The sequence below is a fragment of the Mya arenaria genome, chromosome 3 (genome assembly GCF_026914265.1).
Source record: "Mya arenaria isolate MELC-2E11 chromosome 3, ASM2691426v1".
NCBI classification, from domain to species: Eukaryota; Metazoa; Mollusca; class Bivalvia; order Myida; family Myidae; genus Mya; species Mya arenaria.
Window position 1 is genome coordinate 76,140,144 of NC_069124.1, and position 20,194 is coordinate 76,160,337.

General features: G+C 37.0%; 1 protein-coding gene across 1 annotated transcript; it reads left to right on the top strand.

The window, feature by feature from the left end:
• Nucleotides 1-2,773: 2,773 nt before the first annotated feature.
• LOC128229275 (treslin-like) lies at nucleotides 2,774-19,034 on the top strand. The gene is made up of 20 exons (XM_052941102.1): nucleotides 2,774-3,471; nucleotides 4,028-4,180; nucleotides 4,552-4,696; nucleotides 4,840-4,906; nucleotides 5,388-5,463; nucleotides 6,313-6,477; nucleotides 6,867-7,083; nucleotides 7,303-7,417; nucleotides 7,593-7,714; nucleotides 9,178-9,378; nucleotides 9,579-9,730; nucleotides 9,870-9,976; nucleotides 10,573-10,663; nucleotides 11,827-11,909; nucleotides 12,227-12,493; nucleotides 12,701-12,797; nucleotides 13,808-13,895; nucleotides 15,513-15,653; nucleotides 15,894-16,034; nucleotides 16,277-19,034. Exons 1-20 carry the CDS (start codon nucleotides 2,827-2,829, stop codon nucleotides 18,214-18,216), a joined length of 5,013 nt encoding a protein of 1,670 aa, XP_052797062.1. The 5' UTR covers nucleotides 2,774-2,826; the 3' UTR covers nucleotides 18,217-19,034.
• The last annotated feature ends 1,160 nt before the right edge of the window (nucleotides 19,035-20,194 follow it).

Consider the following 20,194-nt stretch of genomic DNA (forward strand, 5'->3'; position numbering starts at 1 on the left):
GTAACATCTATATACCGGTAATATTATTTATATGTCCAACCCACTCCAATAAAATATGGTGTTTTCTACTCATTTCAAAGTGGGCCTTTCTGGACTAGGCCTTTCCGATTCGGGCCTTTCTGGTACTGGGCCTTTTTGATCCTTGGAGATCATCGCGCATAGGGGTGTGCAGAATTCAACTTTGTATTTTTTAACTTTAGACGGCCAAATTATATATACATGCTTGAACCAATAATATTATACATACTAAATTTTAAAATACAAATGTTTACAATGTAAACTATAATTAGGAAATACAAAATTTAATATTCGTTAAAGTACATGATGAACATTGTATGCATGATTGGCATCATGTTACGCCTGTCAGTGGCATTATGTCAGTAAAATTAAAGTTGTAAAACTTTTCGTGAAATTAAATTACAACTTTTCACAAACTGTTTTCCATTCCTTAGAGTCAGCAGATTTACGAATCGATTGATAAACTTTCTAAATCGTTCAGTTAATGGGATAAATTTTAGCCTTTAAAACATGCGGTCGGCCAGCTATAGAGCTTTAAAAGTCGTCTGTACTTGTCGACTGACTGCCATTTTGGGGTCATTGTCATGTTCAAAACATATTTCTTGTAAATTTAAGTTATCCAAATTCTTTTTTAATTTCCTTTATCAATTAAAGTCTCACTTAAAAAGATACTAGAAATAACACGCTCACTGTGAAACTCCTCTTCTGGAAGCGGTTTTTGGTATCTTGTTCACTGGTATATACTAACCGTAATGTTTCAACATTTGTAAATCAAGGGTCGTCCTAAAATAGAATAATTAGAGTTGTTATTTTTTAAAGACGGAATGAGAGAAAATAATACAAAAAGGGTAAATATTTAACATGATCATTTGCTGATAAAGCCTTCTAAGATATCAAGGATGAACATACAAAATTAAAGTCTTGATATACATTTGAAATACACTGTGGGTTGCGTTGAGGCCCACAACGCGTTAACGTCAGTAAGTCTCATTATCCCTTATATGTTATCAATTACATAATTAGTATTTTATTATCATCTTAACTGTATGTCACTTCCTCGATTTAAATCGATAACATTTTACTGTTTTAATTGCTTTCATGACAGATGTAAATATTTGTGTGGTTCAAGTAGCAGGGAACATGACTCTGGTCGATTCCAGTCGGCAGCTTATGCCAGGAGTGCCCATTGTGAGCTTCGATGAATATGGTTTTCCAAAAACCGTTTAATATATATATATATATATATATATATATATATATATATATATATATATATATATATATATATATAAATGACCCCGCCGTAAATTGTCTTACTCGTGTTTTACTTATTGAAGGTTCAGGAATTTTTCATTAATGCTGTTTTCTTACTCTTTTGTCGTCGTGTTGCACCCCATCGTTGTTTATTGTTAAGTTTGTTTTACTCAAATTAGTTTATAGTTCAGTATATGCTAATAGTTGTTTTGGTGCCCATCGTAAAGCATCATTTATAATGCACCCAGAGAATTCAGTGGGTGATTTTCCGTGTCGATGAAGTTTTTCCCCATTCATATTTAATATACTGGCGTTCTGTCAACGTTTCTTGAGCGGTCGTCGTCATGACGCTTGTCATGACATGTTACATTTGTAATGGTCCGCTGTATGCGGTGGATGTGCGTTCATAATTACATTCCGTTATAAACGGAAGAACATTCATACAGGATGTAAACTTGGTTGGTAATACGCAAATTAGCAAAGCCCGGGCTATGTGAGAATAGAGAAGTTAGTGTATATAAAGACCAGTGGACCCCTTCAGGGTCGAGCATGCTTTTCCCTGAAGGGATCTGTCGGTGTTTGTTTCATTGGCTCGCACGTTGCACATTTAAATATACGGGAATCTTTATCAAGTTTTGCTCTGTCAGTATCTTATTTATGTGCATACGTCATTAGCCAAAAAAATATTGACTTGACTTGGCCATCTCAGTGAACTTTCGCCCGCCCCCCCCCCCTCCCACCCCCCACACACCCTAGACCCCACACCCCTTACTAAATAGTACACCAAACTGTCAAAATAAACCATGATATTACGACGGTGCGCGAGAATAGGAGGGAAAAAAGAGAAGAAAAGAATTGATAGACATGCAATAGGCAAAGATCATGTGTATGCCATAGATAAAAGGGAGAGACACCGAAAAGAAAATTCTGCAGTGATACCCCGTTCAGATTGAAAGATTAGCCTCTCCGACTTGTGTGGTGCTGCCAGGGATGAGTCCCAACCGGCACAGTTCAAGACTCTTGGGAAAACTACAATCGTAGAAGACCCCCATTTAAGGGCGTTTGGAGGTTTCATACAAGCCAATGGCTTTCTCCCAGATTCTATACATCATATATGTATGTTGTAAATGTGTATTTGTTATAAAAGGTAGATATTATTTTTAATCAAAGGGCGCTGGGTGGAGAGCTCCCTCTTGAAAAGTAACAACGTGGGAGCCTTAGCCACTGTGGCTGATAGTCCAGTCCCTTTCATTGTAATCTGGGACTGAAATATGATTCGGTGTAGAAATAACTATGGTACCTATAATCTGTTGTGACAAATATTTTATTTACGATGTACCAAGGACCTATAACGGGTTTGTAGGTCCATGGATGTACTCCAGATAAAATTAAATTTAATAATCCTGTTATTTCCTTTTTTCTTGCCTCCAGTTTCCAGTCTACTCAGTGTTAATGAGTTGCCTGATTTTAATATTTCAAGCGTCTGGTTACGGGCATTTCCGGGAAGTTTGAAAATGTTATTTTGAAAATAACTTTTTTATTATTTTAGTTAAAATGCGTAATCAAATCGTTTTTCTCATAGATACTGACATTGATGAATGTTTTGGTAACAGTATTACAAAGCTGTCAAATTCAATATGCTTAACTTGTTTGAGGCTTCTTCATTTTCTGTCATCGCAAAATGAAAAGAAAGGCACAGTAAAAAAGTCGAAGTTACAACATACCCCCATTAAATGGTCATACAAGTTCTTTAACTCAAAGACATGCGCAACAAAGTTGGAATCACATAAACTGTATGACTTAAAACTTAAATATTTTGAAGAATTTGAGAATGAGGTCCAGAGGAGATACGAATCGAGTGGCACTGGCAAGGTGCAGAGTTCGGCAATCAAACCTAGTGATAGTATTCATCTAGCGTTAATGCAGTTGCTAGCTGATTTTCAATGGGAATCTCCGGACCTAACATCGCCTTTGAAAGGAAGGAAGAACAAAAAAGAAGCTCAACTTTCCTATAAATATGCTGTACTTTTCACAAGGTGTCCTAAAACAGCTTCTGAGTTGAAAAGGTTTACTGGGAAGCAAGTACCAGATGCAGATGTTTTCCTGGACACCCTGTTGCCAGGCAGCCTTTACGAGCAATTTTGCAAAGTCAACAAGATTAGCCTTTATTTTGTTGATACTCATCATAAAAATCATATTGTAAGAATTAGTGTTTATCATTGAATAGTAACAATAAAAAATCTTGTAATTAGAACAAATTAAAATTGTTTGAAGAAATCCATATTATACAGAAAATGAGAATTGATTTAAAAGAAATCCTAATATACATGTGCAAATAAATTTTGGTTGCATAGTAGCTAATGTTTCTGATAGGACTGTGCGCTAGTTTTTCATTTAAATAACTTCAATTTACTTCTCGGTTAAATTGCAGCTGTCAGTGGTACAGTGGTCAAAATCAGTACAGGCCCTGCACTGTTGAATTGTTTATCGGATTTGGTCAAAATATAAATTTTACATACCCAATTTTGTAAACATTTAAATAGCCAAGTAATATTGTAACTATTCAAACAAAGTTTTATAATTCTAATTTCGATCACTCGTTACATTTTTTAAAACATTCTTTTGATTTGCTACAATACAATGTGCAATAGATTAAAACATCCAATCCATTTGCTTGGAAATAGTTGCTGCAAACTTAACACTGCATACTCCGGCTTTTCTTAGGAAATCACATATAAATTTATTTCAATTTCAGAATGAAGGGGACTTGAGATCTGTATGCATTATTGAAGATGCCATATCAAAGGCAGGCGGAAATGTTTTACCACTTGATGCCATAGTTCAACATGGTAGTTACAACTTCTGTAGTATTTCAATGCTGCTGGATGACTGTGAAAAGGATGAAGAGGTTGTTATTCTTTCTTTTCATTATGATTACATGTTCTTGATCATTGCTTTTTGACTACAATTCAATTGTTGTAATCATATTCAATATCAAAAGTAGGATAGGATAATATTTACTGATGGCCATGGCAATATCATGTGTGTCTTTAGTGCACTTATATATCGAATGTAGTTAAACAATATTGGTGCATATCATTTTCAATAACAATTCATAGATCTATGTGCATATATGTTCAAATAATACTTCTGGTCAGAAAATCTGGAGATTCATTTTAAATGTTGTTGTTTTTCAACATTTATTTAACTTTGCTTTATTTTTTCCTTTACCATGTTATGCACATGTAACTTCTTGAACAAGGAAACAATATTTTCCAGGAAGAGGTAGCCCAGTTGATGCAGACTTCTGAGACCAGCTGTGTGAGTCTGCTGCCAACCACCTCATTATTGAGTTCATGGATAAACTCTGGGCAAAACAAGAATCTAGTTACTCAAACATCCAACATTGTTCTCATTGATACTGGTATGAATGGAGTTTGCATTGTGCACATTCATGTTCTACATTGTATTTTCGGATGTTTTATTTTATATTTTAAAAAACCTTCTATAGAACTGCACAAAGTCTTTTAGGTGAAATAAAATTGTACCTTATATGCAATATTTCAGGCAACACAGTCATACAGACAGTTACATCATCAATAGAAAGAAGAGATTCAGTCCAAACAGATCACAGGTACTCTAGATTTCTAGAATTATTGAACTAGATGTGACATCAGTTTTTTTTTCTTATATAGTCCTTAGTTCATGTATATTTCTGTGTAATAACATTACATTATAAATCGCTTCATGACTTTAATTTTGATATTTAAAGATCACTTTAATTTTGATATTTAAAGATCATTATATATGATTTTTATAATACAATAATTAATTTGTGTATAATTTACAAAGTTTTATTTGCATAAACATCCAGATGGCCATGGCCTACATGTATGTGGACATATATTATATCCAGTAGTTACAGGTGAACTCATAAACAAAAACAATATTATCAATATTAACTGTCAGTACATCAACAGCAAAAACATCAAGCAATAAAGCAAAATATTTAAAGTAAGTTTGCAATTTTTACTTTCTTTTTACAGTTTTCATACTGACAGGTAATTTAAAAGTTGTGTTTGTTTTTTATCTAATCAAAAGTGAATGAATTTCAGGGCAACTGACCTGTCAGAAGTTGACACATTGTTGGCTGAAACCATTTCTAATTTCAACAGCTCAAACACATTTAAGGTATAAAAGTTTTATTATTTTGTATGAGAGTTGTTGAATATTACACTGTTGCACAAGTAGGTACATGTACGCTGGTGTCGACACTAATGGGATCCCGGATCCCAAATATCAAGGAGGGAACCCTACTTTGCCAAGTCAGTATTCCAGCGCGATCCTTGTTTTTGGGTGTAACTGTTACTTATAATTGATCAAAATACATGATGAAAAATAAAAATATCATTAAAAGTTTAAAAAACAAATGAAAATAAAGTCAACCATCCCAGCCCTCAGCCCTAAAGGCTAAGACAGCAGAGGAAAGATTGTCAACTCTTAGAGAGTATGAGAAGTCAAAAAGAAAGAGTTCCAAGAATCGTGGAAAAAAGACTTTATGTGGCTGGTATACCAGGAATTTGATGAACACATGACTTGCAGAATCTGTATCAAATATGAGCAAACAGAATCTTTTGTAATTGGGTGCTCCAATATGAAGGTTCAAGCCATAAAAAAACATGTTGAATTGGAGGGGCATATGAAAAATACCCTTCAATTTAAGTTTAAAACAAAACCACAAGAAAGTGAGGGATCAAAATCGATCATGATTAAAAACAAAGCTGCGATAAACAAACTGAAATTGATCTTCAGTAATGCTCATTATTTTGCCAAATTTTGGGAGGGATACCTGTTTAAGGGAGGGACCCCAAAAATCAAAAGGAGGAGTCCCTGCGGGATCCCTTCAAAAAAGTTAGTTTAGACCCCTGGTACGTGTATGCTTTAATATGTTGTAGTGAGGAGTGTTTAATAAAGTCAATTTGATTGCCAAATGTATCTTGTCTCTACAATTCCCTGGACTGATATCAACTTGTTTCCCAGGTGTATGGTCTGCTGGAGCATCAAATAGCTGGCTTGTTCCCCCATCAGGGCATCAGTATGTGCCTCACCGCTGCCCCAACCCCCAGCCAGGCACGGGCCCAACCAACTACGGACGGCAAGCTGGAGGCCATTATACATCAGCTAGCCATCAGACAGTGCTCTTTAGTGTGTACCCTCAATATATGATTTTTTCAAATATAAAGTTAAGAAATTATTTAACATTTGCAACACTTCCTTGTTGCTTGAGTTGCTGTGAGGTTGAACTTCTGTGAATTATTTTGATGATATAAAAATTGTGCTGAAAGTTTTCACTCCTACCCAATACCTTATATTCTAAGCATTAACATTATGTTTGAGGTCTTTAAGCAAACTACAATCCTTTGATTTCTCCTTTTGGTAATTTTAACTTCTTATATTGCCACTTTTTGAGATTTTAATATGAAACACATTTCTAAGCTGTATTGTAAATTAAAATAATGCTTTTATTTCAAGATGCATGTGTTATTACAGGTACAGTCACGTTTGTTAAGTTATTAAATTGGTTTTGATCTTAGGTATTAGTGAGCCCCGAGTCAGGTCAGCTGGCCGTCCTAGAGCCTCTCACTGTCCAAACTGCCTGCCTGAGTCTGGTGCCCCAGGGGAGTGCACTGGCCCTAGAGAAACAACTTCTTTCTCAGAGGCTGGCAGTTGTCTCCCCTGACATTGAGCCACATGAAACCAGTGACAGTCTCATTCAGAGGCTTGTAAGCAAAGTGCCAAAAATCATCTCTGGTGAGCAGAACTTTAAACGTAAGATACATATGTGACAATATCTTAAGTATTAATTAGTGTAGTGCAATGGTGAGATATTTGATTCCAAATCAAAGTTTCTTGAAGCAAGTTTATTTCAACTTACTGTAACAGTAAAATTAAGTAGAACCAGTCCTACTTCTCAATATACATGAAAAGTTGACATCACATACATATAACTTATTCATGTGCATGTTTTAGCTCCCGTTGAGTCCCTCCCGGAGACAGGTCGATTTGATGGCAGGCTGCTGGACAGGTGGCAGGTCCCTGGCCCCTCCAAACCCCTCCAATCTCTCATCAACAAACTCAACCAAAGGTGTGCTGAAAAAATTGTGCTACAGTATAAAATATATACTATTTATAGTCAGAAATAACTGTTTCTCAGTGTTTTGGTAAAAATATAAACGCTATGATAATCTATACTTTTAATTTTTTTTAAATCGTTCTGTTGTTGGTCATATGAAAGACTGAAATCAATTGATGTCCTGCAGGCTGTCAGGCCTTGATTTCCTGTCCACAGAGGAGGCTGGGGTGTTGAAGCAGCTGCAGAAACAGTACAAGTTGGAGAAGAGGCCGCCAGCCATGCGGGAAACCCCTGTACCTGCAGATAATGGTAACTTTACACATCTGTCAGGAAGTTGTGTATTAGCATTTTATAAAATATGTATGTTATTAAATAAATACATCTTTCATGCTTTACGATGAAATATGGGGTTTTAACAGTGAAATAACAACAGTGAAAATATCAATTTGATATTTTCACTGCAAAATAAGGAGTGAAAATATCAATTTTCAGAACTACTTTTAAATTCCTTTGTTGTAACATGTACTTGCCTTGGTCAAAACAGAACACTGGACTTCAGTAAATTATGTCAAAAAAGGTTAAAGAAAATAAAGAAATATTTTATAAATTTAAATAAATATATAATTGGAAATTAACAACTTACCGTTTATTACCGGTTATCCCGTTTATCAAACATTTTACTGATCTTTGAAGCTGAATGTTCGAACATTTGCTTTCATTCCAAACAAATTACAGACAAAAACAACTGTTCGAACATAAATAAAATTTTATAGCATCGATCAAATGTATTTTAAACTGTTAACCGTTGTAGTACGTAAAATGAGCTTCCTGGAGAATTCACACAACAATTTACAGATAGATCCGATATTTTTTACCCCACCCACATCTCAAAATGTGTCAACAAACTAGCGTGGCATTTACTCTTCTGGAAAACAAACATTTTAAAGCGAAACAGACTGGTCTCTGACAGTAAGATGACTGTATATTAACTTACTAAAAAACATGCGTATATGCAGTCTTAAACTAAGAAGAATGGTTAAAATCCAATGAGTATCCACATTTGTTTTGCTAACACATTTGACCTTCCAAATTTTCATTCTATAAATAGCGGCGTAGTAATTTGGTTAAAATAAAAAGTGTTTTCATTATTTTTTGGAACATTTGTGCACTAATAATACCTCATTTTTACTGTTCATAAAGCTTTGCAATAAAAAACGAGCGAATATTAAGCTATAAGAATGAATAGCAGAGAACTATTTCTCAGCAAACCGAAAGTAAAAAAGTTGACAGCTATAATTATGCATGAGGGGCGCGCCACGGGTAGCGGCGTAAAGCCCACCCTTTTCAAAAAAGGGGGTAATTCAGAAATAAATAAAAAAAAACAAATAAAACTCCGAAAATAAGCATAAAAGAAACAGAAAATTTGTTTATTTCAGTGTAAGATCGTATTTAATTTCACTCGTGATCATAAAAAAACTACATTTTCACTCGTGGCTTCGCCACTCGTGAAAATATGTTTTTCTATGACACTCGTGAAATAAAATACGATCTTACACTGAAATAAACAAATATCCTCTATTTCTTAAATCTTATCAGAATCATTATGTAAACCTAATCAGCTTACATGTTCATGTATGAAAATTTGATCAGATGCTGTTCATGAGTACCTTGTAAAATGAGTTCAGTCGAAGCAGCAGTGTTGACTCCTTCAAGGTTTGATGTCTTATGTAATAAGCTCAATATACATTTAGGAAGTAATAATTTGTTTCTAGATTCCACTCAGACAGATGTGGACAAATTTGAGCTCCCGTACAAGGGTAAGGCATCTCGAGCGTCACTGAGCCGAGCGGAGATGATTTTGAGCAAGAGTAAAGCAGTGGTGAAGGGACGGGACCAAGAGAGGGCGGAGATGGAGGCAGAGCGCAGGGACAAGCATGAGAGGAAACCGCAACAGGGTCCATGCCCTCTAGCTGGTAAGTATGGATATGGTATTTTATTATTAGTGATTAATATTGATCATCCTGTGTAGCTGTGATTTTTTCTATGAATTTTTTTTCTGCAAACCATTTTCTACAATATAATTCAGAGCCAAAAGTTTAAAATAACAAAAAATATTTTCATGTATGGATGTTCGAAAATCAGTAACTTTGAATTGTGTTGTTATTGTTTGCAGACTTCAGCAGTGTGGAGGAGCTGCAGACCTATCTGACCTCCATGTGTGAGAGAGTCTCGTCAGCAGAGAGCAGCACTATTGACAGCACTGTGCAGACCCTCGTCACAGTCACACTACATTACTTCAAGCAGAATGAACCAGACAATGCTGAGGTCAGTTTATATATTCTTTTGAAAACTTATTATTCCTTGCAGTTTATTTGTTGCGAACCAAAGTAATAATTACTTTAATTAGAAATCTTGATAAGACCATGACTTATTGACATGTGCAATCTTTAATGTTTACTTGCAGGCAAAGTGTAGATCACTGCTAGAAAAGTCATTGCTCCAGTCTGGAACCCAGCTGAGGGAAAAATACAGCGCCAACAACGAACTCTCACAGCAACAGAAATTGGCAGAGTAGGTCCACAAAAAAATATCCCAGAGTATTCTTCAATGCTTAACTGGTATCAGTATATGTAGCATAGTGTAATTTTGAACCATTTCATATTGTGCAATGATAACAATAATTACATGTTGTGCAATTATAAAAGTATGGAAAATCCAAATAGCCAATAATATTGATTAGAGGTTAGAAAATATCCTGTTTGTTAAAACTATCATCGGAATTGGTTTGACGCAGTCTCTGTAAAATGCTGTAACCACACCAATATCAGGTGCTGTCTGCTTGCATAAACCCTAGACATTAAGCAATCAGATCACATCAGGCTTGTTAGGTGATTACATCAGAGATTCAATGACAGAATAATATGAAATGAACAAAGGGGCTGCAAAAGTGTTAAATTAATCTGCTGCCTTTAATTTGTTAGGTTGAATACGGGGCAGACAAACTTTATTGCTTGTGGTAAATGGCTGTTAGAGCTGTAAAAAAGTGCTATGCTTGCCACGAAATTGCTATTGTCTATATTAATGACTCCATTCATAGTTTGATGGATTCATGTATTTGCATTTAAATTCTTGCAATTTCCTACAATAGATATACTTTTTTGTTCCAGGTACAGTGTACAAGTGATGTTGCGGATGGAGATGATGTCCACACTGGAAGGCCAGGACCAGCAGGAGGGAGAGGAGGAGGCCAACGAGGAGGTACAAGAAATTTAGAATACAGGGGGAGTGGTACATAAATACAGGGGTAATGTTAGGTGGAGAAATCATGTCAACACTGGTAGTCAAGGACCGGCAGAAAGAGCGGAGGAGGCACTGGAATACAGTGGTATGGGATGTTGGGGAGATACATGAATAAAGATGGTTGTTGAGGGCAGTGACCATGTCCACACTGGGATTCCAGGACCAGCAGCAGGGGAGGAGTTACTGGAATACAGTGGGATGGGATGTTGAGGAGGTACACGAATACATGGGGTTGTTGGGGGGGGGGAGATCATGTCCACTGGCAGTCCAGGACCAGCTGAAGTGGAGCGGTACATGAATACAGGGGGTTGTTAGGGGAAGAGATCATGTCCACACTGGGAGTCCAGGACCAGCAGAAGTGGAGATGGAAGTTCTAGAATACAGTGGTATGGGATGTTGGGGAGGTACATGAATACAGGAGGTTGTTAGGGGCAGAGATCATGTCCACAATGGGAGTCCAGGATCAGCCGGGTGGGAGAATGTGGTACTGGAATACAGTTGGTTGGGATGCCAGGGAGGTACATGAATACATGGTTGTTGGGGGCAGAGATCATATCCACACTTAAATGCTAGGAGCAGCAGTAGTGAAGGAGGAGGTCAATGAGGAGATAACAATTATACAGAGACTGAGGGAAGGGATGGTGGGATGGTACGAGATAAAGGGGTGGCGGGGAGAATGATAATATCCGCACTTGGAGGCGATGACACGCTGGAGGTGGAGAGGGATGGGAATAAAGGGACAGTGGAGATGTTGAAGAGGTATGTGGTATTGGGGGGAAAGATGATCTACTTTAGGAGGCAAGGACAAGCGGGAGGTAGAGGAAGAGACCAATAAACTGGTAACGGAATACAAGGGGAGGGGATGTTTGGGAGAGACAGGATATTGTGGGCCCCTGTACTGCTGAGGCTACAGGAAAACAATTGAGAGGGCTTTGTTTTAGGAAATTGGTAGGCTTTATAGACATGTTAACCTATGTACAATATAACTATATATATTGCACATTTCTAAGAAAACCAACTTTAAAAATATATAAATATAAAATAATACTAAATAAAATGGTCTTACCCACATAAATAGATTGTTTTTTTATACATATACATGTAATTCTGCTGTATTTCAGGTTGTTGGTCTTCTAAGAACTCTGTCCTTCATGTCTGGGCCAGGCTTTCTGAACAAGTTCATGGAGACAAACCTTGTCAGCAAGTAGGAAAATTTGTATTGTATTTCTGTACATATTGATAACATAAGAAACAATTAAATCTTTAATGAAACCAACAACACAAAACAATTATAATTATGTTAACATTTGACAAAATCAATTTTAATCATGTCATTTGAGGAAAGGTAATTCTATAATTGTATATATTATAATGATGCATTTCAAAGCATCTTTAGTTCAGTTTAATGAATGACATTAAGGCCTTATTGTAATCAGTCTATAGAAGACAGAATAGTAGCCTTTAAGATTGGTTATAACTGGTTTAAAATATTTTATCCTCAGTGATATTCCTATGTTCCAGCTATGTACACAGTCTACCACAGACTCTGGCCAACATTTACGATGAGCTGATGCAGCCCCTGCCTGAAACCCTGGCTGAGGTCCTGTCCCCAGGTGCCAGCAGTGGTGAGGACAGATCAATTCTGGATGCTTCACTGGTCAGTGTGGAGGGAGAGATATCCGGCCCCCCATCCACCAGGCTCCGATCACAGGGCTCTGTTGGCCCACCCTCCAGTCAGCCGGGCAGTAACAGGTCCGGAAATTTTGATGTGTCTGCATTCAGGAACAGGTAATTAGGTCTTAAATTTTGACTAGCTTAAGATGCAAGATTTAGGCTAGGCTTGTGGCATACTTCCTTCTAAACTGTAATAAGTTAATACAATGTATAAATGTGAGACAATACTGTCCTGAATTAATAGGCCTTTTATTCAAGACTTCAATTATTTATAATTTCTATTGCAAAAATACATATATGATGGGTTTATAATGTGTTTAGAGGTGGCAGGAAGCTAGTGCACCACCCCAGTCTGGCAGACTTTGGAGCCAAGAGGCAGATTGTAGTGGAGAAGATGCCGAAACAAAACCATGAAAAGGTAACAATTCTGTGCCATCAAAAACTGTTTATGGTAAACCACAGTTGAACACCGCTATTCCGAACACCGTTTATCCGAAATTATCGCTATTTCGAAATTATTTTTCGGTCCCGATTCTACTCCTTCTTTGTTTAACTAAATTTTTAATCTTTAATCCGAAATCGCTAGTCCGAAATATTGCTAGTCAGAAGTAACATTACGGTCCCAATTAGGTATTTCACACCTATTTATCAATTCTTATTTTGAACTCCATCATGTCATAGTTTTTCATACCATACTCTGAATGAACTCGGGCATCAGCATGAGGTGACAATAGAGCACAATTAGCGCTTGTTAAAGAATGACATTTAGCATGCGTATGTTACAAACATTGATGTCTGAAAATGAGCGATTCATTTGGATGATAAAGTGTGTATATAATTGGAGGTTAACACAACCAGAACATCATTCAAACATGTCTATCTCATCAGATTTGATTGCCGCATTGCTCACAAAACCCGCTACCGAACCATCCTTGCTATGTTCCGAATGTATACATGTGCTGTCAATGTGTGTTAAATATATTACGTTATTTTAATTAAGAAGTATAATAAAGAATTATTTGTCATTTATTTAACACTAAATCAACAAATATTTTTGTATATGAATGATCACTCAAACCAGATGTATCGTATTGCTAACGTGTAACCTATATTGCAAGTTCCACGACTTAGTATACCACATCATCTATAATTTGCGAACGCTGTCATTTTCTGAAAATTGGTAATCCGAAACATCGCTTTTCCGCAATTATTTGGTCCCTACGATTTTGGATTAACGTTGTTCAACTGTATTTGTTTTACATCAAGTTACATTATGGAAGGTAGTACTGCACATGTAGCATTGTCACTAAGATACATAAGTGAACCACACCAGGTGATTTCTAACAGAAAAATTAATCACTTTTTTATCTAAAGTACCTTTTGTTACTTTGTGTATTATTGAATGTTTTTTATTTTGTTTTCTTATAGAGCAGCAAAAGTGCTAAGAGGCAGAAAGATGCCAACAAGAGGTCCCGAGATAAAGGTACCCCTGGTGCCAACAGATCCAGAGATAAAGGTACCATTACCAACAAGCATTTCATTGCTTCATACTGAATTAACTTATTTGTTTTTAAATGTTGTTTATTTCATCCAGAATTCTAATGGACAGAAGTAAAAATGAAAATGTGCTGGTTACATTTATACACTGTACACTGACATCATTGTTGTCCATTTTAAAGTTTTATAGAGAGGATGTTGTACACAATATAGTCAAACAAACTCCAAATAGAATGTATCATATTGTCATAGTAGATTGTTGTCCAAGTCTAGAAATAGCCATTTAAGTTTGTTTTTTATGCCCCCGAAGGTGGGCATATTAAAATCGCACCGTCCGTCCGTCCGTCTGTCCGGCTCTGTAACTTTCCCTTGTATGGACATAGATTAAAATAACTTGCCACATGTGTTCCACATACCAAGACGACGTGTGGCGTGCAAGACTCGTGTCCCTACCTCAAAGGTCAAGGTCACACTTAGTGTTTATTCACAATGGAGTGCTGCATATAAGGACATAGAGTATAGGTTGTCGTGTCCGGGCTGTAACTTTCTCTTGTATGGACAGATTTTAAAATAACTTGCCACATGTGTACCACATACCAAGACGACGTGTCGCGTGCAAGACCCGTGTCCCTACCTCAAAGGTCAAGGTCACACTTAGTGTTTATTCACAATGGAGTGCTGCATACAAGGACATAGGGTATAGGTTGTCGTGTCCGGGCTGTAACTTTCTCTTGTATGGACAGATTTTAAAATAACTTGCCACATGTGTTCCACATACCAAGACGACGTGTCGCCTGCAAGACCCATGTCCCTACCTCAAAGGTCAAGGTCACACTTAGTGTTTATTCACAATGGAGTGCTGCATATAAGGACATAGAGTATAGGTTGTCGTGTCCGGGCTGTAACTTTCCCTTGTATGGACAGATTTAAAATAACTTGCCACAATTGTTCCACATACCAAGACGACTTGTCGCGTGCAAGACCCGTGTCCCTACCTCAAAGGTCAAGGTCACACTTAGTGTTTATTTACAATGGAGTGCTGCATATAAGGACATAGAGTATAGGTTGTCAAGTCCGGGCTGTAACTTTCTCTTGTATGGACAGATTTTAAAATAACTTGCCACATGTGTTCCACATACCAAGACGACGTGTCGCATGCAAGACCCGTGTCCCTACCTCAAAGGTCAAGGTCACACTTAGTGTTTATTCACAATGGAGTGCTGCATACAAGGACATAGGGTATAGGTTGTCGTGTCCGGGCTGTAACTTTCTCTTGTATGGACAGATTTTAAAATAACTTGCTACATGTGTTCCACATACGAAGACGACGTGTTGTGTGCAAGACCCATGTCCCTACCTCTAAGGTGAAAGATACACTATACAAGTGTTTATTCACAAGGGAATTCTGAATATAAGGACATAACAGTGTAGGTTGTCAAGTATGGGTGGTATTTTTTTATGTTCAGAAGCAATTTAAAATAACTTGCCATATGTATTTGACACGTAAAGGCAAGATCAACTTTTCATGTACTGACCTTGTTCGTAGGTCAATGTCACATTCGAGGGCATTCGTCACATACTGTGACAGCTCTTGTTTTTCTACTGTCAGAAGCAAACTTTATATTCCATTTTACAGTTTCCAAAGCGTTGTTTGACAAACCTAAAGGAAGCACAAAACTGGAGAGAAGGCAGTCTGTCGCGGTTATGCAGATAACATGTAAAACTCCAAAGAAAACCCCCAAGAAAACACCAAGAAAGGGACTCAAGAGCCCAAGATGTGTGTTTTCTAAGCTTGCTTTTTTCTCTTTTTTTTCAATTAATGTTCTTAATGAAAATAGTTACTTTGTAACATTGTTGTTTTTATGAACAACTTTAAGTGGACTCAAACGCAAACTACCACTTTTCATCATTCAATAAAATCTTTATTGTAATTTTACATAAACTTTTATGTTGAATAACTTCTTTGAATTGAGTTAACTATTCCCCAATTGTGTTACCCTCTTGTGTATGTTTACAGACCATCAGTCACCACGGCGTAAGCTTGTAGCTGAAACCCCGAACCACAAGCAGGTGTCAAGTGTGTCATTACGTGCCGGAGGACGACAACGCCATGGTAGCAGTACCACTGTGGTCGAGGAATCGCCAGAGAAAGCTTGTGGTAGGTTCTGCATCCACCGCATTGTACTTACATGTATATCTGAAGGTGAAAAATAAGCACAGTTTCATCACTGTAGTGTTATCTGGCCTGTTTTATTATTTGCTTTATTTGTGAATAAAACAGAATATAGAGTATATACTTAACTGAAGGATTTATTAATTTTCAATGAGAATATCATCCCAGTGGGGAAGGCATGCAAATTTCATTTTTTATATGGATGTGTATTGTATTTGATTTTACAGAAACCACATTGAGAGATACTCCAACAAAAAAGAAGAGGGCTAAAGCTCTCCTACGCAGGTCCTTCTACTCTGCCGGACCAGTAAAGAGAACAAAGAATCTCAGTCAGTACTTCCAGCTGGCTGACAAGATAGCTGGCAGACAGAGGCAGAAGTCTGGGCCTCAGTCACTAGCCACAAACAAGCTAAGCAAACTTCTTAGTTTTGACTCTTCGGTAGAATTCAAGTCCCCAGACAAGAACTCTTCCTTCTTGCTATCTCAATTGGTAGCCAGCCCATCCCCGGCTAAAGCCACACCGAGGAAAGTGTTGACTGCCACCCCAAGCAAGCTTCTGTTAGAATCACCTGCTCGTAACACCAGGTCCAGGGGGGCATCACCAGTAGTCAATCTTTTCAAGAGTCCATCCACTAGAACTAGGCATTCATCACCAGAAGGTAGGAGTGAACTCTCCAATCCTGAATGGAAGCAAAGAATTGCAAATTCTGCAACAAATCATCTGCGCAGTCCCAGACGACAGTCACCAAGAGTTCTTGTGCCTGACTCTGACACAAAAGCAGTATCAAAATCTCCACAGAGCACCCCAGTGAAGAGTCCAGCATGTGGTGTTATTATGTTTGGACTTGACTCTCCCAGTCAGAACACCCGACAGAAGTCCTCTCAGACCCCAACAAGGCATTCTGTGCGAGCAGCCCTATTCTCTAGAAGTCCTGCAGTGAACAGAACTCAGTCACCTCATAGGTCAGCTGCCAGCCCCCGGGTCCTGTTTGACAAGACAGAATCTCCCACTAAAATAGCTAGCTGCAATATCAGTTGCCTGCAGAAAGGTTTTGAATCACAAAATTTGTTCAATGTGGTTAAGAAAGGATCTGAAAATTTGATTTCCTCGGGAAACAAAAATAATAAAAGCATGAATTTGCAGAAAACACCCTCTCCAAAGGTTAAAAAGATTACTAAAACCCCGGACTCATTTGACAAGTGGCACAGACGAAAACCACGGTCCACTCAGTGTTCACCTGCTGTTCAAAAATCAAAGCCTGTGTCAATGACAGTTCTGAGCCAGCAAGATCATGGTAAAAACATACTTAGTGAAACTATTTCCCAGAAGGAAATCAAACATGAAACAAGGAAGAAAAGGGCATTAATTGATTCTCCAAGCAAACTTATTCCCTCACCAAGCAAGAATTTAAAAGGGTGTGAAAACATAGAACCCTCATTAGAGGTTATCACACGTAACAAAAGAAGTCTGATGATGTCCCCTGGGAAGTCTACAGAGTCTCCAAGTAAGAGACGTAGGCTTACAACTGATGTACAGAGACTGATCAGAAATGATACCCTGGACTCTCTGGGAAGGGGGAGCCAAGGTTTTGACACATGTGAGAATAATCTTTCCCAGGTGAGCAATACAAGCATGGATTACTTTTCAGCATCAAATGATGAAGTTTTCTTGTCTCAGTCCAGTTCTGCTGGGCTCTCTCCAAATAAGAAAATATCTGCCAAAAGTTATGACAATAATCGAAGTACCAGGTTATTCAGCAAGAACAGTTCTCTCTTGTCAGCATCTCAAGGGATGCCATCTCCAAGAAATAAAGAGCTTCAGAGGCTCTTCAGCGAAGGGACTCTGTACTCTGATGTCTCTGACAATGAACGCTCTGAGTCACCAATCTTCTCAGTTCGTTCAAGGAATAAATCTGGAGGGAAGGCCCTTGTGTCACATGACAGTGATGGTTTTAACACAAATGACATAGTCTGCTCACCGAAAAAAGTAAACATGTCGCCCGGTGCTAAGAAATACTCTCCAAATGTTTCTGCCAAGAGTTTAATGCACCTGATCCAGTCCCCTTTACTGAGGTCAGGGGGAGGAGAGAAAGACAAAGCCAATGGCAGCGGTAATAAAGGGAATGTTGCATTCAAATCACGAAGGTCACTGAAACTGAACAATTGATCATTCGCACAATTATTAAATTTGTTAAAAATTTACAAATCGGTTGTCTTTTTATGTTATATGATACTGATATGTACCATAGCCATAGGCTTTTTCAATGAATAGTGTGATTGTATTCAATTAGTCTTGGGCCAATCCTTTAGAACTCTTAACGTTTAGTTTTGTAACGGCATCATTGTTAATTTTTAAAGGTTGACTAGAGTATACGATGTGCACCTAAATTTAAATAAAACAAGAAAAACTGAGGCAATTGTTCAAATCGTTTTTGAAAACTCATGTGTGTGCCAATGAAGCTTTCTAGGAAGAAAAGAATTAAAAGTGAACAACAATGGTGTTAACAATGTTGTAAAATTGAATGAAGTACTGATCGATTAGCCCGATGTTACATAATTATAATGTTAGTTACGACCTTCTTGAATAGAATTGTTTTAACCTAATTTGTTCAGTCCGAAAGCAGTTTTCTATTTGATGTACATACATGTCCTTACAAAAACAAACTGCAACAACAAAACATTAATTTTCTCATATATATTTTTTATTATGCAATTAATTTATTACTGTGTTGCTGTGCTGTACGATTTTGCAATTATAGATATTTTAAGTTATTGTCTTAAATTTTATTTCTATTTTGAATCAGTTTGTGTTAGAAATATATGTATGCATATTTGTATTGGATGGATAATGTTGAAATTACTATAATAACTCAAATTATGTTTACAACCTCTGAAAGAACATTTTATAAAGTCAAGGTTTGTATATAATGTAATGTTGATGTCTTTATGAAAATAATATTAATTATAATAAAAAAGTTAAACTTATGTTCATGACTTGGGCTGTGTTAGATTGAAACCAAATAAAAGCACGTCAAGTTTTTATGGATTTGAGTACCCCATGTGGCCTCGATTTTACTGTCCTAGAAAAACTTAAAAAGAAGAAAAGAATAAACTACATGTACATTTAAGCTCTTCACACATTGGCTCAAGTTTAGCGTCAATATAAAAACATTTATTGTTTGGCGAGTTTAAGCAAAATGCCAGTAACCACTTCATGTATTGGATTGATACTAAAAACAAGGCTTCCCAGTCATCACATCTAAAGTAATCAAGTTAGACAACTCTAGGTTAAATATATTGCAAATTATTACCTTTGTTTTAGTAATTCTGGTTGTGCGTAAATAGGACAAGTCAGTGCATATCTCGGTAACCACATTGTGTACAGCATTGATACTTTATAACAAGCTTCCCAGCCATCAAAAAGTAATACACAACGATATGTCATAAAATGCAAATTATGGCGGCCCTTCTTTGTCTTAGTAATGAGGTGAATGCGTTCTAGTAAGCTATTTTCACCACGATACTATGTGTTTAATTGAAACTTTAAACTTCACAGTCAAGACACCTACTAATATGGCAATTTTGGTAACTCCTGCATGATTTTATGTAAATTGTGGCCCCTTTTCGACTTGTATGTTCTGGTTAAAGTTTTGCGTGTTTTTTTGTTAAGTCCTGCGTGCAAGCTCACCAACAACTGAACGTTTTTATATTGACATAAAACAAAGCTTCACTTTAAATCTATGTGCTTAAGTAAGCAAGTTTGGTTACTCTATGATTATTTTATGTAAATTATGACCTTGTGTGACTTAGAAATTCTGGTTAAAGTAGTGCTTTCAAGTACCACTAAGTTTATATGTTACGAACTACTTAATGTGTTTTATTGAAATATTAAACAACACTTCGTAGTCGACAGACCTACTAAATTAGGTAAGCTACATAACTGCTTAATTAATGAATGCAAATGGTGACCCTTTTTCAAATGTTTTCGTCGTGCCTATCTTACAAACCGTCGCATGTTATAGTCGAGCAAGTTTCCTCACGGACAGCCCTTGTTAAACTATGATCAACAAGTGGACAGTGAATGGTTTGCGTGATTTGTTATGGTTTATTTTGACAATGCACCCTGAATGCAGTTCTGTATTTGG

Bases quoted from the DNA above. Each gene is read 5' to 3' on its own strand.
- LOC128229275 (XM_052941102.1), top strand. From the start codon at position 2,827: ATGCGTAATCAAATCGTTTTTCTCATAGATACTGACATTGATGAATGT. The intron at 4,181-4,551 runs GTTGTTATTCTT...AATATTTTCCAG, and splicing joins ACTGTGAAAAGGATGAAGAG to GAAGAGGTAGCCCAGTTGAT. The intron at 4,907-5,387 runs GTACTCTAGATT...AATGAATTTCAG, and splicing joins TCAGTCCAAACAGATCACAG to GGCAACTGACCTGTCAGAAG.